Raw genomic sequence first — 17,204 nt, 5'->3', positions numbered from 1 at the left:
AGTAATTGCTTTTTTTTTCCCTCTGGATGTTCTCTCAGAAAGAGTTCAGATTTTTTTTAGTGTAAGATTGATATTAAAATATCTTAGAAATAAGCTCAACCAGACAGATCACAAAAAATACACATTTAAAAAAATATTCTTGCCATATTAAAACTCACTGTAATGAATGACATACTTTTCAAGTGTGTTTCTCTGAACTAGTCATAAATAGGACTGTGATCATGTTAAGTACCCTCTGGTTGTCTTAGATATGCCTGAGATGTCACAGTAAATTATATAGGTGTCTTTCAAAGGATGCACCATAGACATAGAGGAGTGAAGAGTTAGGCATATGGGAACAAACTGTAATCTAGCTCATAAATACTAATTCTACTAGAAAAAAAAAGTAAAAATAGCTTAACTGACATAATCACAGTAAATTGCAATGTTTCAGTCATTAATGATTCCAGTCTCCTGCACACAGCAGTGATTATGCAGCTCTGTGTGGATTTAGCTTCTTTCACGTGCAAATGTTCACTGTTAAATTGCAGTAAAAACTGAATTCATAATTCTAGCACTTAAAATAAGAGCAGAACACAGGCACTGTTAGTGCCCTCTCCACTGCAAACATAGCACTGCTATTTTTGTGGATAGTTGATGCTCTAGCACAACTTGAATTTCAGCTGACCAGGTAAATCTTGCATTAACCCCTCAGACTAAGAACCACCTTCATGTTTTTAAATGTCAGATATTTCTCATGTCCAGGTGTCCTTCAGTGTTTCTTGTTTGTCTTTTGTAATATTGTTATTCTAGAATCAGCCTAGAGGATTTTCTTTCTCTTGCCCCCTGCCCTTCTCTTTCAAGAAGTTTTGTGCCAGGAGGGACCAGATAATATTCCTCTATTTTTGTATAAGCACAATACCAGTGTAATTCCTCAGGCCAGCTAAGAATTGCCTTATCCCAAATATTTTGCCAGAAACAAATTCTGGAGTAGCTTTTACATAGGGATTGAGGAAAGGATTAACTCTAAAAAGGAACCTGATCAAATGATGGAAAAGTTGGAGTTTCAGGGTACTTGAGGCACAGGACTAATGAGCAGGGTGTTCCTGTCCCTCCCTGCTGAAGAAAGCATGTGCAGATGCAGAGTGGATATTATGTAGTGTGCATCACAAACTTCTTAGGTGAAAAGGTATTAGAGGTTTTTCTTTGACCAAAGTTGCCTTCTTTAAATGAAAAACAGCTTGGATATTTAGCTTTCCCTACAGATGGGTAGATAATGATCTCTGACCATTGTGTGTAGATTTTTCCCATAAATTCTTTCTGAGTGTGTCGACTAATCTCTTTTTTGAATGTTCCCATTGATTTTTTTTTTTTCATCAGTGATCTTTTGGCAGCTGTTCAGTTCTAAATTGCTTTTACCATTAGGGAGCTTTTACTTGCACCTAATCTCACAGCAGCCATTTTGATTAGATTTAATATAACTTTTCTTGCATCTTGCTTTACTAAAAACTGCACCCTACTGGTTTTCTCCATGGTTTTCTTACAACTCTATGGAGGAGAGCCAGGAGGATCTGCTGTTGATGATAGATGGTCTGAAATTAAACCAATGTCCTGAACAGAGAGTGCTTAAAAGGTTTGATGCTGTGTGTTTCCATGCCGTAAGCAATCTTCTCATGGCAGTGTTCCTGGATTTATCGTGCCCGAGACTTCATCTAAGTAGCAGGATTGATGGGATTCATGTGTTCTCCCTAAGGATTGATCATGCTATGCCAGAAGATTGCAATGTTGAGGATATGAGGAAAAAATACAGCTTTTTCCCCTCTGCTGAGCCCTGGTAGAGAGAGCTATAAAGGGGTCATTGAAGAAGCAGAAGTTTCAAAAATGTGGTTTATTTATGAGCATGGGAAAGTCAGTTCCATTTAGGAGCTGTATGGATTGGCTGGTTTTTAGGTCTTCCATGTTGCTGTGAGGCCTCTCTGTTCTGTTGGGGGTTCAGATAGAAGTCAGAATGTGATAACCTTTATTAATGGGCTGCTGTATATTGAGATTAGTACTTAACTAATACTGTGACCTCTTTTTGCTGGCAGTATGGACGATCATAGGAATCCTGCTGCAATACAAGGATTAATTCACTGGTCTGCAGCTTAATTGTTTCCTTTTTAGTTTAAATAATCGTGGGAAAAAAACCTTCAGCATGGGATATTTGTATCCCATGAATTACTTAATAGCTCCTCAGTGACTTGTACCCCAGTTCCCCAGTAAGATGTTTTTTGGGACTGGGAGACAGTGATGGAAAAAAACACCACAGAAAAATAGAAAACTAACCCAAGAAACCTTGCACACATTGAAGTAATGTTAACCAGTCATTCTGGACACACTTTCAAAAAGTGAAAGCACTGATACATTTCAAATACTCTTAGATTAAGGACACAGGTAACTATGTATGTTTAGTGGTGACTGGTAGTAGAAGAATAAACTTGATTGATATGTCTGGCAGGATGAGGCCAAGGGGTCTGGTTTTGGTAAGCAAAACCAAAGCAACTAAGAAGCATTAAAATTGATTCTAATTGACTAGTTCAGTAATTGAAATTAGCGTGAAGGTGTAAGTTATGCTGTGCAAAAAGAACAAGGTGTTTGTGTGTGCATGTGTGTACAGAACGTGAAAAGAAAAATTATAATTTGCGTGTTTCAAAATGTATTTAGTGTAATGCAGTCACTGGGCAGAGTTCACAGAGCCTCTGTCCCTCCATCCTGTCTGCTTTCACTGCATTATAAACTTGTCCACAGTTGTCTGCTTCAGCTTCTCCATTAAAATATGGATCACCAAAAATAAGAGTCCTGTAAGTCAGACATTCTTTCTAATGAGCTATTGAGAGTATCACAATGGCAAATACAGCTTTTTAATACTTGTTGCATTTCCTGCAGGAAAGTCACCTGCTGTTCTGAGTAACATTTAATTACTTTAACTTCTTCCTGCAGACTTTCTCTGTACATCTGAAAGCACTTTGATAGCCACTTTCCCTTATGTCTAGTTTTTAATTTGTTCAGGGTAATGGTATTGTGACCAAAATACTGTGGCAGTTGATCATGCTCTATTTTAAAAGAACAATGAGTAAGGATTGACTTGCAGTAGATGGGGAAAATGTGTATTTTTAGGAAAAAACTATATAGATTTCAAACCAAGTGTGTAATGAAAGTTTTGCTCCACTACTTTGTGAGGCCACCTCATCAGTTAGGCTCAGAGCAAGTTTCTGTGTTAGGAGGACATCCTTGACTATTCCTCACAAACAAAATCATTGCCAATTCTTTCCTAATGGTTTTGTTAACTTGACATAATTAGTGTATATATACTGAAGTAAATAGTGCAATGTTTAGTGCAATAGTAAATGTTTATCTTGATACTGGTAGGGTTATCATTGGGGAGTCCAGAAAAATCTACATATTCAGAAGGCTTGGGGCATTTTTACGTACTGATAGATTTAAGCTGCAGAATGCCAAACAATGAAAGCAATGGAAACAAAAGGGTGAGGAAGGGAACACTGAAAAAAAGCATTTTGAGCTGGAGAGTACATTTCAGTATAACCTAAGGATATTTTCTCTGAACTCCTTAACAAATAAGTGAGATAGGAATCTCAGTTCGCTGATTCATAATAGGTGCTAGCTCACTTAAGCTTTCCTTGCTTTTAGCAGGCTTCCTGTTTCTTTTAAATACCTTCCATTTGAATGAGGAACTGAAAACAATTGTCAATAACTATTCTAAATCCATTTGCAGGCCAGTTTGTTTACAGTCCATTTAATGCCTCTGGAATTTTCTCTTTTTTCTTTACCTGGTGTCCACGAACTCTGCTCTTTTGTTTTTCAAGCACTCCTAGAGCACAGCAAGGAACTCTCTCAGACTAGTGAAGGAAAGGTGGCATGTCTCTACTGGGGGCAGGGGGGAAAGAAAGCAGTTGTAGAGTAGGATTTTCTTCAGTTTAATGTTTGTTGTATACTTAAGATTATTCTTTGTGCTCCATTATTCACACCAGTGACCTGTTACAGGTGTTTGCCCTGTATTATGAATCCATACCTGAAAGTTTCTATGTCCACACAGAAATAGAATTTATTACAGGTTGTTCATTTTCATATAAACATGAAAATTTAAAAATTACTTAATGAATTAAATGAAGAATGTCTGTGCAAACCCACTTTGCACGTGTTCCCCTAAAGTTGAACAAGGGACAGAGCTGTAACCACAGAAGAAACAGGATATTAAGGCAACTGTGGAATGAAGTGCTTGGTGATTTAACAAAGACAGGATGGCCAATTTCCATATTTAGTGTGGACCTGAGTTTTGTTTGCCTATGCCTTTTAGTATATAATGGTGCTTGTAATTTAACAATATCTTTTGAACACTTTTTCAGCTCGAGATGCAGATGAGAGGGAGAAGTGGATCCATGCTTTAGAGGACACCATCCTCCGCCATACCCTCCAACTTCAGGCAAGTTTCACTTTCAGTTTTACTTTCACTTGTTTTACTTTTTTTTCAAAGTAATGAAATACAATGGCATGACTGCTAATAAATATCCAATGCATCCTGTATAATATCTGGCTGTTCTATAGCCTATACAATTGGATATAGTAAAACATCAGTTCATCTTTGAGTCTGTCACTTTTTTCTTGTCCTACCATAGTGAAAAGTCAGAATTAGACTTTCCTTTAATAACTCATGTTAATAATATATAAATTTATCATTAACTCATATTTATTTATAATGTATATTTATGGCAAGGTTCTGGATTTATTGCTGTACTTTTAGTTTGAGTTTTGGTAGGGGTTTTTTGTTGTTTTTTGTTTAAAACTAGGAGTTTGTCCATTTTGGGTCAAGCCTCTTATATGCCACCTAACTTGGAAATTAAAATGAGACAGCAGCACTGACCCTCTTTCTGGGTGACAAAAATGGTAAATAGCTTATGTTTGAATCCACTGTGTAAGTTGGATATCAGTAGCTTTCTGGTACTGAGGACAGATGGGTTGAGGTCGGGTTGAGGATGATTCTTAGCTTTAGTTATCTAGTCCCAGGAGGTAGACTCGGTCATCCTTGTGGGTCACTTCCAGCTCAGGATATTCTGTGGTTCTGTGATCTAAGATCAATTGCTGGTGATGTTCTAGAGCTACACGTGTCTATAAGACTTGCTAAACATTTATTTTTGCCCTGGAGAGAAATCTGAACTCTCATGAAAGGGATCTGGCTTGTACCATATAGGTATCTGGTGACAGTGTTGGAATCTTAAAGCAGCTGTTCATGATTTATATTGAATAAAGCTTTGGTTGTGCTTTTGTACTATGGCAAGAGATTGATGTCTCTTAACATTTGACTCAGTGTGAAGAAAGATAGAGTAAAATGTCTAATATCACATAACAAGAAGCTTATAAAGACTGATTTAAATGACATTTGCCCAATCTAAAGAGTTAGAACAAGCCTGAATTTGTCCCATACAACTTTAGGCACTTGTACTATCTCAGCCAATTTATCTGTTAGACAGTTACAACCTTTTTTGATCTATTAAAGACCATTACAGATTTTCTAGGGAATTGCAGATCCCTGGATAAAAATTCCCATTTGACAATCAGCTTTGCATCCCTTCTAACGTGTCATGGGTATGTTAGAAGTAATCTCTCCATCTGGACACAGTAGCTGCCCAAGGGCTGAAGAACCCTGCTCTGCAGGGGATGTGAGGAGACAGGGATTACCCAGGGAACAATGTGTGGATGTGGAAGGGCTGAGCTCCCTCCCAAGGGATGCCTCTTTCCCCATCCACAGCTTGAAAAGTGAATAGGTTAAATTGAGTGGTCCTATTTAGGATCTGAAACGAAGTAAAAGGAATCTGTGCTGTTTTCTCCACCTGGAAGACTTTTTATGGGTTGGAGATACAGGAATGAAACAGTAGAATATACATTGGTTATATCAAAATATTCACTTCTGTGCCCTCTTGAAATTGTGAGTGTAGTTTTATTGGCAGAAATAGATTTCATGATAGCAGCTAGTAATGGAACTGTTTCCCATTACATAACTGTTCATATTCCTGGAGTTTTTCAAACGAGTAAGGCATTTAGACAAAAAAAACCCAAAAACCCGAAAAAACAGGTTAGTAATTTATGTAGTAAAGTTTGAGGAAACAAATAAAAAAACAGATTTGAGTGCTAAGAAAGATATCCTCCATCCTTGTAAATATGTTCACCATTGAATGGAATACTTTGTGGCCACTGCTGTGTGCTCAGCACTCCTTTTCAAGAGCCTTCTTCAGTGTGTGGGTCATGGAACCTTTTCGTTTCTGACCCTTGTTGGTGGATTCGGTGGAGTAGTGATCACTTACACCCCACCGAGGAACTGCCAAGCTTTGCCACGGGAGCCGCTGAGCAGGCAGGGATTTAAGAATGAAACACGACTGCAGCTCTTTGCCAAACCTCTTTCTTTCACGGGTTAGCAAGAATGCTCTCCATTCTGTTCTCCCTCAGCGGTGGACGTGCGGGAGGAACGAACAGGGGCTGAAGTTTCGGGGGATGCTCGGAGGGCCGAGCGCGGGGTGAATCCGGGCAGAAACATCGCCCAGCCTCCATGGCCAGCCAGGCCGTGCTGGGCTTCACCCCTCCCTTCCTCCGTTCCTCCCTTGGCCCCCGCGCCAATCTCCGGCCGCCTTGTTGGTGACGCGATCGGCGGGCCGCGGCCGGGGGGTCCTGCCCTTCCCTTCCCTGCCCTTCCCTGCCCGCCCCTTCCCGCCCCGCTGGAGGTGGTGCTGCCGGGGCCCGGCGGGCGGGCAGCCAGCCCCGCTCCTCCGCTCCGCTCCGCTCCGCTCTGCTTGCGGCACCGAGGGATGGCCGGTGTGAGTACGGGCCGGGAGGGGCGCGGGTCGGGGCTGCGGGTGGCCCTCGGGGCAGCCCCGGGCGGGCAACGATCCCCTGCCCTTTGGCGGCCGAGCCGCTGCTCTGCCCTGCCCGGGCAGCCGGGAAGGCGCGGCGGGGATGGGAGCGGAGCTGCGGGCACGGAGCCCTGGGGACACTCCGGCTCCGGGCAGCAGCGAGTGCCGCCAGGTCCCTGCGCCAGCAGGGATGCTGCCATCCGGATACAGGAGCGCGTTGTACACAGACACGCCTTGGCTTCGATAGCCTTTGAACAGAGCGGCGCTTCATGCACTTGTTCTTTCGCTTTCCTTTTCCTTCGGACAAAACAGTCAAACGGGTTCTTCGGGGGATTATTGGCTCAGCTGGCTGGCGGGGTCTGAGTGCCGCGGCAGAGATTATTTTCTGTAAAGGCATTTTCTTGAGTTCTTAGTTTCTGTCGCTGACGAAACGTGGTTGACAGTCACTTAAAACCTTTAGGCATCTGCTTTTGCCCAAAATGTTGGATCTTTTCAGAGCCTTTTTTCTATATTTCCATGCTGCTTTCAGTCTGCCTGTTCTGGTTACAGGAGTGTTGAAGTTTGAAAGTCAGACTTAAAGTTAACTTCACTGCATCAAGCACTCATCTGAGCTGTGAGAAACTGTACCAAACCCCAGGTGGTTCGTGTGTTGTTTGAACCAAAGCAGGAAGGATTATGACTTAATGCGAGGTGGAGAGGTGAAGTGGTGTCTGCGTGTTCTCTAGTCTGATTAATCTTGCTGGTTTTATTTTTGCCTAAATGTTCTATTGTGTTGTCATTCAGTATTTATAATGGAACTGGTTTTGAAACACAGAATAAAACATACTTCTTCTGTCCTTCTCTCCCCAAGGCTAAAATGAGCTACAGTCAAGAAACTGAGTCATAAATACATAGAATGAGTAAAGGGACCCAAACTATCCAGAGGGCTGACAATTAGTAATGTTGTATCCAAAGGGAACAACAATAGGGAGGAAATGTTTTAGATATGCTTGAAGCCTGATTTGTTTGAATTTTGGAACTGAAGTGTATTGTTCTGCTTGCTGTGTTTTTGTATGCACTTGTATTAAAGCTATTGTAAAAATACACGTAGTTGTTCTACTATTAGCTTTGTCTATGGAAAAGTCATTGAACAGATGGTGTGATACTACTGGAAATACCATTCTGAACCCCCCAGCGTTTTTCCCCTTCTCTCTCCAAGTTGTTACTGTTGTGGAATTACCAGGCCTGTGGCTTTGCAGTGGCAGCACACTGGTTGTCTCATACCCACGGGACATAAGGGGGAGAGTGTGCATGAGGTGAAGGCATATTGTGGCTAAAGTTTCTTGTTTGTGTGGGGTGATAAGTTATCTCACATTTTTAGTTCCTCAGCAGCATCTTATGTCAACTAGCAGTCCCATTCAGACAGGACATGCTTCTAATTGTCCTGTTTCCTTGCTGTCAAGTACCTCCTAGCAGCACCAAGTGCTACAAGTACTTCTAGGCTGTGGAATTTGGCTCTGGAATTGTCTTGTGAGTTATAATGGATAGCTCATGTCTTTTAGGACCACAGTAATTTTCTTATTTGATATACACTAAACTGTTTCAGCCTCTAAGTGGATTCTGTGGAGGCAAAGGAACTGAAATTACAAAGTCCAAAGGTGGGCCATTTCTTACCACCATAAAAGTGAAAGGAATTAAGTAAAAATTAATTGCTTTGTGAGTTGATAATTCCATAATGTAAAGATGTTTACTTTCTAAGTAGCAAATAGTAAGAAAACTTTGGATCTGTGCTGGCTGCTGTGAAGAGTGATACAATGGCTTAAACACTGAGTTACACCATGGCTTCACCAACTGTGGGAGTTGGTGCTGCTGCTGGAAACAGCCCTGTCTCACTTCTCCTAGCAAAAGGGAAGAGGCACTGTGGCAAGAAGGGTAGAATTTGGAACTTAAAATTGCTTTTCCTGCTGCTTTCTCTTGCTGAGTTTATTTTTAACCCTGATAAGTTCCCACATTGAGTTGTTTATGTGACAAGGTAAACGTTTATGCTGACTCAAAAGAAAGAGCAGAGTAAAGGAGTGAGTGAATAGCAGGGGAACAGATTTGTTTCCTGTTCATTTGTGCTGGTGCAAAGTATTTATGAAATGTTGATAGTAGCAGCTCAGTTAAGATCACATTAACCAGGATTTTTTATGACTTTTCTAAAGCTGCAAGCAAGAATACAAGGTAGAGTAAAACTTTCTTATATGTTAAGTATATTATACTCTAAAGTATATTATGTTGTTTTTCACTGACTTTTCAGTGCTGCCTCTAGTGTGAGTCAAGAATGCTTGCATAGAACTTAAACCAGACTCTTCTACATTAAGAGTATATCCAGTGTAGATGTGTTTCAAGTGCTGGTGGAAGGGCATGGTGTTGCCAGCCATGTCACCCTATTCAGATTTTGCAAACAAAATTAACAGGATAGTGGGTGAGTACTCTAGAACATGTGCATTATCTACTCTGATTATAAATTATAAGGGTAAAGGAATGGGGCTACAGAATATACCTAGTATTTGTGAGGATTCAGAATTGTAACCTCTGCTTTAAGGACAGAATTTTGCATCAGTGTGTAAATACTTCTGTTTTCTGAACTTTCTGTTTTCTTAGAAGATCTGATAATATCTATAGCTACACAGTCTTTGCTAAGCATTTTGTGTTTTGCAAAGTAGAACTTTTTTTTTTTTCCTGTAAGAATTGCAATATTCTGTTTGGAAGGGTTTTATGCTTTCCAGAACCCATATATTTGTTTTCAAACATTTATATTCTGAGCTTAGAATATTGCATAAAACTCTAGCAGAGGAAAAAATAGAGTTGTTTTTGCCACGAAAGTGCCCTTTGTTTAGTGGCTTACAAGTTGGCTTACAGGCAATGTCCAACTCAAACATGATGTAGGCAGGGGATGTTTCTGATGAGATACTGTGGATGAAAGGAAAACATTCCTATTCAGTCCTTCAAACTAACTTACACAAGATTTTTTTGTTGGATTTGGAATCCTAATTGGATGAAGAATGTAGCAGAAATGTCTTCAAAAAGATAAGAAGGTCTGCTCTGTACAGCTTTCTGTCTCCCTCCTCCAGGAAAGCTATTACTGTAATGCTTTTATTTGAGAAATATATTTGAATTTTTCTGGTATGCTTCTTCTAAGGATGATGCAGTCTTTTCATCCCATGTGAGTTGGAAAGAACTGGTTTAAATTAGGCTGAGTTACTTCTCAGCATGGACAAGTTTTGAATACAAATGCATTAGAGATATGTGTGACTTCTAATGTGGAGGACAAGGAAACAACATGTAAACCCCTTGGTGCTAGCAGTTCTGTAGTGAACATAAGGCTCATAATATGTATTTTTTAAGTGGGTTATGTTTTGTTGTTGCCCTCCTGTTTACCCCCTCCAAAAAAAAGGATTGTGTATGAAAGGCATAATTTTGCAGGACTGTTAGCATGAGAGTTGTTTACTCAACTCCAGACCAGCATGGAAACCCTTTCCTAGGAAAACCATCCTGTCTGCTCACTCCACCTCCCTGGGGATCACACAGATCCCACTGGGACACCTCAGACTGTGCTGCTGGGCCTTATTTCCTCCTGCAAACACTGGCATTGAGATGTGCCCTGTACAGTCTGCTTCTTGAGCTTCTGATATGTCTGGAAAAGGAGGGACATTCCAGAAGCTGTGGGAGGGAGGGAGGATGAGGGAAAGGATGCTATGGTACCTTTTTCTCTTCAGTTCTTATCAGTATGGTTTTCTTGCTGGGGAGCAGTCAGACACTAAACAACTTGTTTTAACATGAAGCATCTTGGTTTGGGAGGTGCTGGGCAGACTAAAATTTTCTTTAATTACTTGTTTCTGCAGCTATTTAATCTGGTATTATAACTGTTAATTCTTTTAAACTTACATGAACACAGAGTGATTATTTGAGGTTATTAAAGTGTACTTACAAATAGATGTAGTTACTCAATGGAAAAACAACTTACACTACTTCAGATAGCTGCTCACAGTAGAGTCAGTGTATTTCTGAAGATCAAAAATAGTCTGGGTTCCTGTTCTTTTTCATAATTTGGAGAGACTTATTTTAGAATCACAGGATGACTTCTGCTGGAGAAGACCTCTGGAAATCACCTGTTCCAAGCACCTTCTCACTGCAAGACAAACTTGTACCTTAGATCAGGTTGTCAAAGGTCAAATCCAGTTGAGTTTTGAACTCTGCCCTCCAAGGGTGGAGGTTCAACAATATCTGCAGGCAACCTGTTTTGTCAGTTCTATGAATAGGTGAGCAGCGTATTTTACAAGTTCCTCATAAAAATTTGAGTGCTCGTTTACCTGTGCAGATTCCTAATGTACAAGTTTAACAAGCTGTTAAATGCCATGCTAGTGACTCTGCTCAGCAATTTCTTTTGAAGCCTCATTTCCTTCATGACAGGGAAGGAGAGAAAAGGTCCCCATTTTACCTTTACTATGTCTTTAAATGACCAGATAATCAAGAATTAAGCATTTGTTATGCAAATTTGCACTTTGTATATATGCTCGTTCTAAATTACTGCTGGGTTTGAAATATTGATTGATTTTGTCTGCTATTTATGCAATTTATGCTGTTTTTTCTATGGCATTGCTAGACCTTTTATCTTTAACTTTTCCAAGTATCTTTCGGTCTTCAATTCTAAAACTACGTGAGAACAGAAAATTATTTACCTAATCTTATATAACACAGACTAATAAATTTGCTCAGATTCATTATCAAATTTCACCTTAACCCAAGAGCAAACTAGTGAGGTGCTGCAGCTTTAAGTACCTGTGCTTTGAAAAATTATTCTCATGTTTCATCTCTGTGCTGTGTTGACACTATACCTGGTGTTATGTCTTTATCTTTACATTGATTGAAGTTTTAATTTCCTGATAGGACTTTTTAGGTTACAATTTTCACTCTGTGTTTTGTGTGGGTGTCTGCTCAGTTGGAACACTGAATGTTTTGATCAGCTTTTCCCTTAGTTCTAAGAGCCTGAAATTTAAGAATGGCATTTTATCTTTAAACCTCCACTAAAAATACCAGATAGTTACATATTAGTAGTCATAGAGTGATGACTGAAATAAAAATCAGGATTTTGATGCAGCATGCAGATAACATGCACTATAAACTATATTTCTGTGTATGATATCTTCAGCAGAAATTTCCTGTATAGTTCACATGGTTTGGTATATGAAACCTGACCTCCAGAATTTTGAACTGAGCTTGCAAGACCATTTGCTGAGCTGATGGGGTTGGCTGGTAGCTGCACAGACAGTTCTGTTTGCAACAAGGAAATAGAACACTAATTTCACGTGATGTCAGATGTAGTTTCAGAGTAATTTAAACTAGTTTGAGGGAGTATCAAAAGTTTCTTTGTTGAGAACACTCTCCCTCTGCCTACTAGTTTTTTTGATAATTTGTTACACTGAGTCTTTTTGTATTTTCTTTGGGTTTTTTTGTCATATCCAAAATGTTTTCTTTTTTTTCTTCTCTCTCCTTGTTTCAAAAGACTATTTCTAAATTTGAGTGGTGTTTGCTGTCTAATACAGGTGAAGTATATTTTTTAATACTGGTTTATAAGCCCATCTGTATGGATAGATTTACTCTTCTAGAGCTGTTGTCAAGACCTGCATGCCAGTCTGTAGCAAATGAGTAAAAATAATATTTTCTACAGTCAGTAGATGGGTTTATGTTTTAAATAAATACTGTGCAAGTCATTCCACTGCTGCACACAAGTGTTCACACTTCTGAAGAGCCACCAGTAAAGCTCTTCACATGATGCCCTATTATTGTACAAAAATAAGAGAAACTGTCTGTTCTGACAGAGCAAACAATGCCAAAGAAAATGTTACACTAATGTGGAATTTTACAAATACAGATTGCCCATCTTGCCCCACGTGAAATGCTTTTTGCCCACATCCAGACTCTTGAGATTCTCAGCAGTTAAAACTGCAGTTGATGGTTTCATAACAGTTTGAAGTGCTTGAGATCAGTATGAATACAGGTGAAAATATTTAGCCTGGTGGGAAGGTTGTCACTGCTGTGATGTTCTCAGGGTTATGTTTCTAACTAATGTTTGCTTCTTTATCTTTCATGAGTTTTTTCCTCCTATATGCATTTATCTTACAGTGTACTATTTTTTCAAACTGGGTGTGCTTCAGTGTTTGTTTGGCAGTTCTGTTTGCATTAAAGGTGTTATACCTTTAATGTGCTTACATAGCATATGTGCATGAAGGCAGAAGTAATCAAGAATCCTCTCTTGTTTAATTAAAGATGTGGAAATTTGGGGCTTTAGATCAGTTTTGTATAATTTTAAAGATAGGGGTCATGTTATGTGCAGAAGTGTACTCTGAGTGTTATATTATTAAGAGAAACAAATTTCCAAGCAAGAAAATACAAAAGTAATCCTTGTGGCACCGATACTTTGTCCTTGGTGGTGCATGTGCAACAAAATCTCAGAATTCCAGTGCAATGACAAAGCTCCAAATCATTGTATCTGTAAAGGAACTAGGACAACCAGGACTAATAATTTTGAACTTTTCAGTTCAAAGGTATTTGAGAAGAGATTTAGCAGTTCTTAGCTAGGGAGCTGTGAGTTGAGCAATACTGTCTGAAGTGTGGAAAGTGCAGTTATCCCATTGGGGATGGTTTGGGCTTCCCTAACTGAAATGTAAAAATACAGAATCACAAGACAGTCTTCAGAAAAATGTGAATTCTCCTTTATGTTTTATAAAGAAACTTTAATCAGTGTAATTTAAGAGGATTTGTTCAATCATAAGTAATGAAATACTCTGGTGTGTGATGATTATAGCCCCTCTGAAAATGTGCAGCAATTTACTGTTACTGATTTAGCTGCAAGTAGAAGCCAAATGTGCTCAGCTGTGTGCCTGTGTTTGCACGTGGCAGAATGAGAGGCAAGGCAGCATTTTCTCAGTCAGATGGCAGACTAAACCATATTGTTGTTACTTTTTTTTTCCTCCTCTGAAACACTAATTAAATATTTGATTTTTTAAATCTGTTTATTTATTTCTAGGGTGTGGATTCAGGATTTGTTCCCAGCGTTCATGATTTTGACAAGAAACTTACTGAGGCTGATGCTTACTTACAGATCTTGATAGACCAGTTGAAGGTATGGTAACTAAATGCTGCATTTACTGTGCTGGGGGTCTGTTTGTCAGGCTGGATTTCAAGGCCAGGTTGAAAGGAAACTCAACAGAGAGAGAGTCAGTCAAGATGAAAATATCTTTCTCTTAGGATTGTTAAAATGGAGATAAAAACCAGAATAGCTCAAGCAGATTTATATTAAATGGTTTGCAGTGGCTGAAAGATTCTATTTTATATATACCTTTATGGAAATGGCAAGTTTAAATAAGTTAAATGAGCTTCATTTCAAAATATAATGAAATCATTGTGTTGCTCATAGCATTTTAGAATCTATCCTGAGAAGATTTTGTCAAGTGATGTGTCACTAGAGTTGCAGATATTTTCAGACTTTATTGCAGTGGTGGTAGATAATCCATGCTTTGTCCTTGAGTGAAAACATTCTGTAGGAATGTTGTACAATACAGCTCTTTTAAACTTTGTATTTTAAGAATAGATGGGAGTGCAAGGAACACTGAGGTCATATCTCTCAGTACTCACCTTATTGAGAATAACACTTTCTGCTGCTGCTTAGGACACTTTTTCCCGTGACTCAGCAGGTTAAAATTGCTGTTAAATTGCTTCAGTTCTGCTGGGTTGGATTTTTTTCCTCTGATATAATGTGCAAGTATTGCATGTGGGATATTCAGCAAAAAATTGAGTTGGAGGGTAGGGCAGAGAGGGGGACGAACACAGCAGCAAAAATTAAGGTGGGCAGAAGAGACGCAAGCAAAATTCAAAGCTGCTCTGCAAAGACTTGATCAGGAGTTGTCTTTGTCTGCCACTCTGGAGCCATCACTTCACTGACCGAAGGTATTTAAATGTTTACACCTTCTAATTGTTATTTCAGGCCAGCTGGGGGGAGGGAGATGGAAATTAATTAATAATGAAAGATGAGTCAGTTTGAGGATGGACAGAGACCAAGATCAGTCTTTTTTTAGAACTAGAAATCAGCCCTCAAGGGAAAGGGAACACATGAGTAGGTTTGAGGCAGGCAGTTGAATGAAGAGCTGCAGCTCACTTCTAAAAATGACATCCTCTTTTCTGGGCAAGGGTGGATGTGATGAACTTCTGGCATTGCATGTAATCTTTCCTCTTCCTTGAACAATTTCATGGTTGTTGTGTGCACCTCAGAGTGCCATCAGAGGCCTCTTAGCTGTTTCAGCTGTTAATTGCACATGCAGGCTTTTCACTGAGGGTTTGTTTCACTTTGCTTTGTTGCATCTCATATCCCACTTTTAAGAAAATGAACATAAATTAATGCTAGGAAATCACTGTGTATCTTCCAAAAAAAAAAAAAAATAGAAAAGTGCTTACAAATCTTACATGATTTGAATCAGGTACCTGGAAGGGTTGATGAGGATTGAGGCTCTTTAGGTTAAATGCTTCAAATGCCCCAAAGGTCTTTGCTGAAATAGAAAAAAGGCAGTTGGAGGTATTTTGATGAGTGTCACTTTTGTTACTTAACATCATTATTTTGTTCAAATCATGGTAGAATCATGCTAGGCTGAGCTGTGAAATTTGGTTTCTTGCAGGATGGGATGATGTGAGAAATTAGTAACAAATTTGTTATACCACAAATGCTGTAAAGAAATATTAGGCCAAAACTACTTTGGATCACAATACCACAGTTGTATAACTTCAGCTCTTATTAAATGTTTTTGGGTTTGAAATGTTGATGTTTCTGTCTGATTTTATATGAAAAAATAACTCTTCCAGTATTTTCATAAATATCTCTTTCTTTCAGCTCTTTGATGAAAAACTCCAGAACTGCAAAGATGATGAACAGAGAAAAGCAAGTATATTTTGTCTTTAAAACTGCCTGTTTATCAGATGGTTTTGTACATCAGTTTTCTGTAGCCTGTAGAAATACAAAGTACATATTTATTGAGTTGTCAAAATCATCCAAAGCAATTTGAATAACTGATAACATTTGTGTTGTGACAAAGTTGCAAACAAAAATTTTACTAATACTGGGTGTTGTAACATTAAAAAAGGTTTGTCTGTCAGAAATAATTGCTCCTCTGCTATCCAACAGTTAAAAGAATTTTAACTTAAATTTGCTGTTTTTTTAATCTTTAACAAGGATGAGCATTGATTGGTGTCGAGGAGGGATTTAACAATTCCTTATGAAGGGTTTTTTACAGAGCTGTTTTTCTTCAGCAAATGCAGTAATTCCAATATCATATAGTGGTGTGTTTCATCCTAGTTCCCTCCCTTAATGTCTTATGAAAAACAAGCTGTGTTCTCTTGGTGTTTGGTTCCTGTTTTGAAAACTGTTTGATGCTTTCTGTGATTAGTTTACTTCTTCATAATGGTTGTGACCTTTCAAGTGTTATTTATCTTGCCTGATGTGTTAGGTGGTGTCTTGGGGAGTTCTTTCTCATGCTCAGGCTTTTAAAAGAGCTTTGAAGTGCATCTCTGTCAGTGTTTAATCTGTAAACAACTGACCACAGCAGTAAGGTCTAAGGATTTGGTATTTCTCCTTCAGTGTGTCTTACTGGGAAGAGTTGTCCTTCAATTTTGACCTCCCTCCAGATGCTACTTTGCAGATCAGGCAGTACTTTCTTTTTTCCTGTGGCACTTCTAATCCCTAGAGACTTTCCACATGTTGTGCTGACTTCTTTATTTATCTCTGCAAGGTATCTGTGGAACAGATGGATTGACTTTATAGAGAAAGGAGGAGGCTCATTTAGAAGAGGTTGGCTTCCTCTGGTTTTAAATCTTGATGAGGGTTGCTATTACTACAGATTCCATTTATTCTCTATTAAAAATGAAAAAGACTTGACAAAGCACTCTTTTTTGATCATGTCTCTTCCTGTACTGAGAGGTTTTTTGATACAGTATTTAGCAGTTTCCCTATTTGTTTGTGGAAGTAAGGTTTGGCTATCAGATTATGAGCTGAGTGTAGTCTGCAGGATACTTCCATCAAACCCATAGCTCTTTCCTCTGGTGAAGCAAATAGTGGATATTTGAGTTTTGAGTGCTTCCCAACCAGCAGAGTGCTGTTCTGCAACTATTTAAGGCCAGGGGTATTTGAGCCTGAGCTGTTGTTTCTGCAAGTTCGTAGAGCATTGAATGAACTGGCTTTTGGTTACAGAATATTTGGTCTCTTGGAGATGATGGCATAGGGATATATAGGTGTTCTGAGATGTGGTAATCTCTTCA

The 17,204-nt window shown here is 39.1% G+C and overlaps 1 protein-coding gene across 3 annotated transcripts in view; it reads left to right on the top strand.

The window, feature by feature from the left end:
* The window catches only part of OSBPL9 (oxysterol binding protein like 9), a 57,070-nt gene that overhangs the window by 19,798 nt on the left and 20,068 nt on the right, over positions 1-17,204 (top strand). For all 3 annotated transcript variants that reach the window (XR_014853688.1, XM_085067613.1, XM_085067612.1), the window contains exons 4-6: positions 4,383-4,459; positions 13,930-14,025; positions 15,784-15,831. Coding sequence is in view for 2 of the 3 variants with exons in the window: in XM_085067613.1 (XP_084923739.1) it covers positions 4,383-4,459; positions 13,930-14,025; positions 15,784-15,831 (221 nt within the window). In the remaining variant the exon portion in view is untranslated. The remainder of the gene's footprint in view (positions 1-4,382; positions 4,460-13,929; positions 14,026-15,783; positions 15,832-17,204) is intronic.

The sequence above is a fragment of the Lichenostomus cassidix genome, chromosome 8, assembly GCF_008360975.1.
Source record: "Lichenostomus cassidix isolate B80296 chromosome 8, HeHo_3.0, whole genome shotgun sequence".
NCBI classification, from domain to species: Eukaryota; Metazoa; Chordata; class Aves; order Passeriformes; family Meliphagidae; genus Lichenostomus; species Lichenostomus cassidix.
This window is presented reverse-complemented; position numbering and strand designations above follow the sequence as displayed.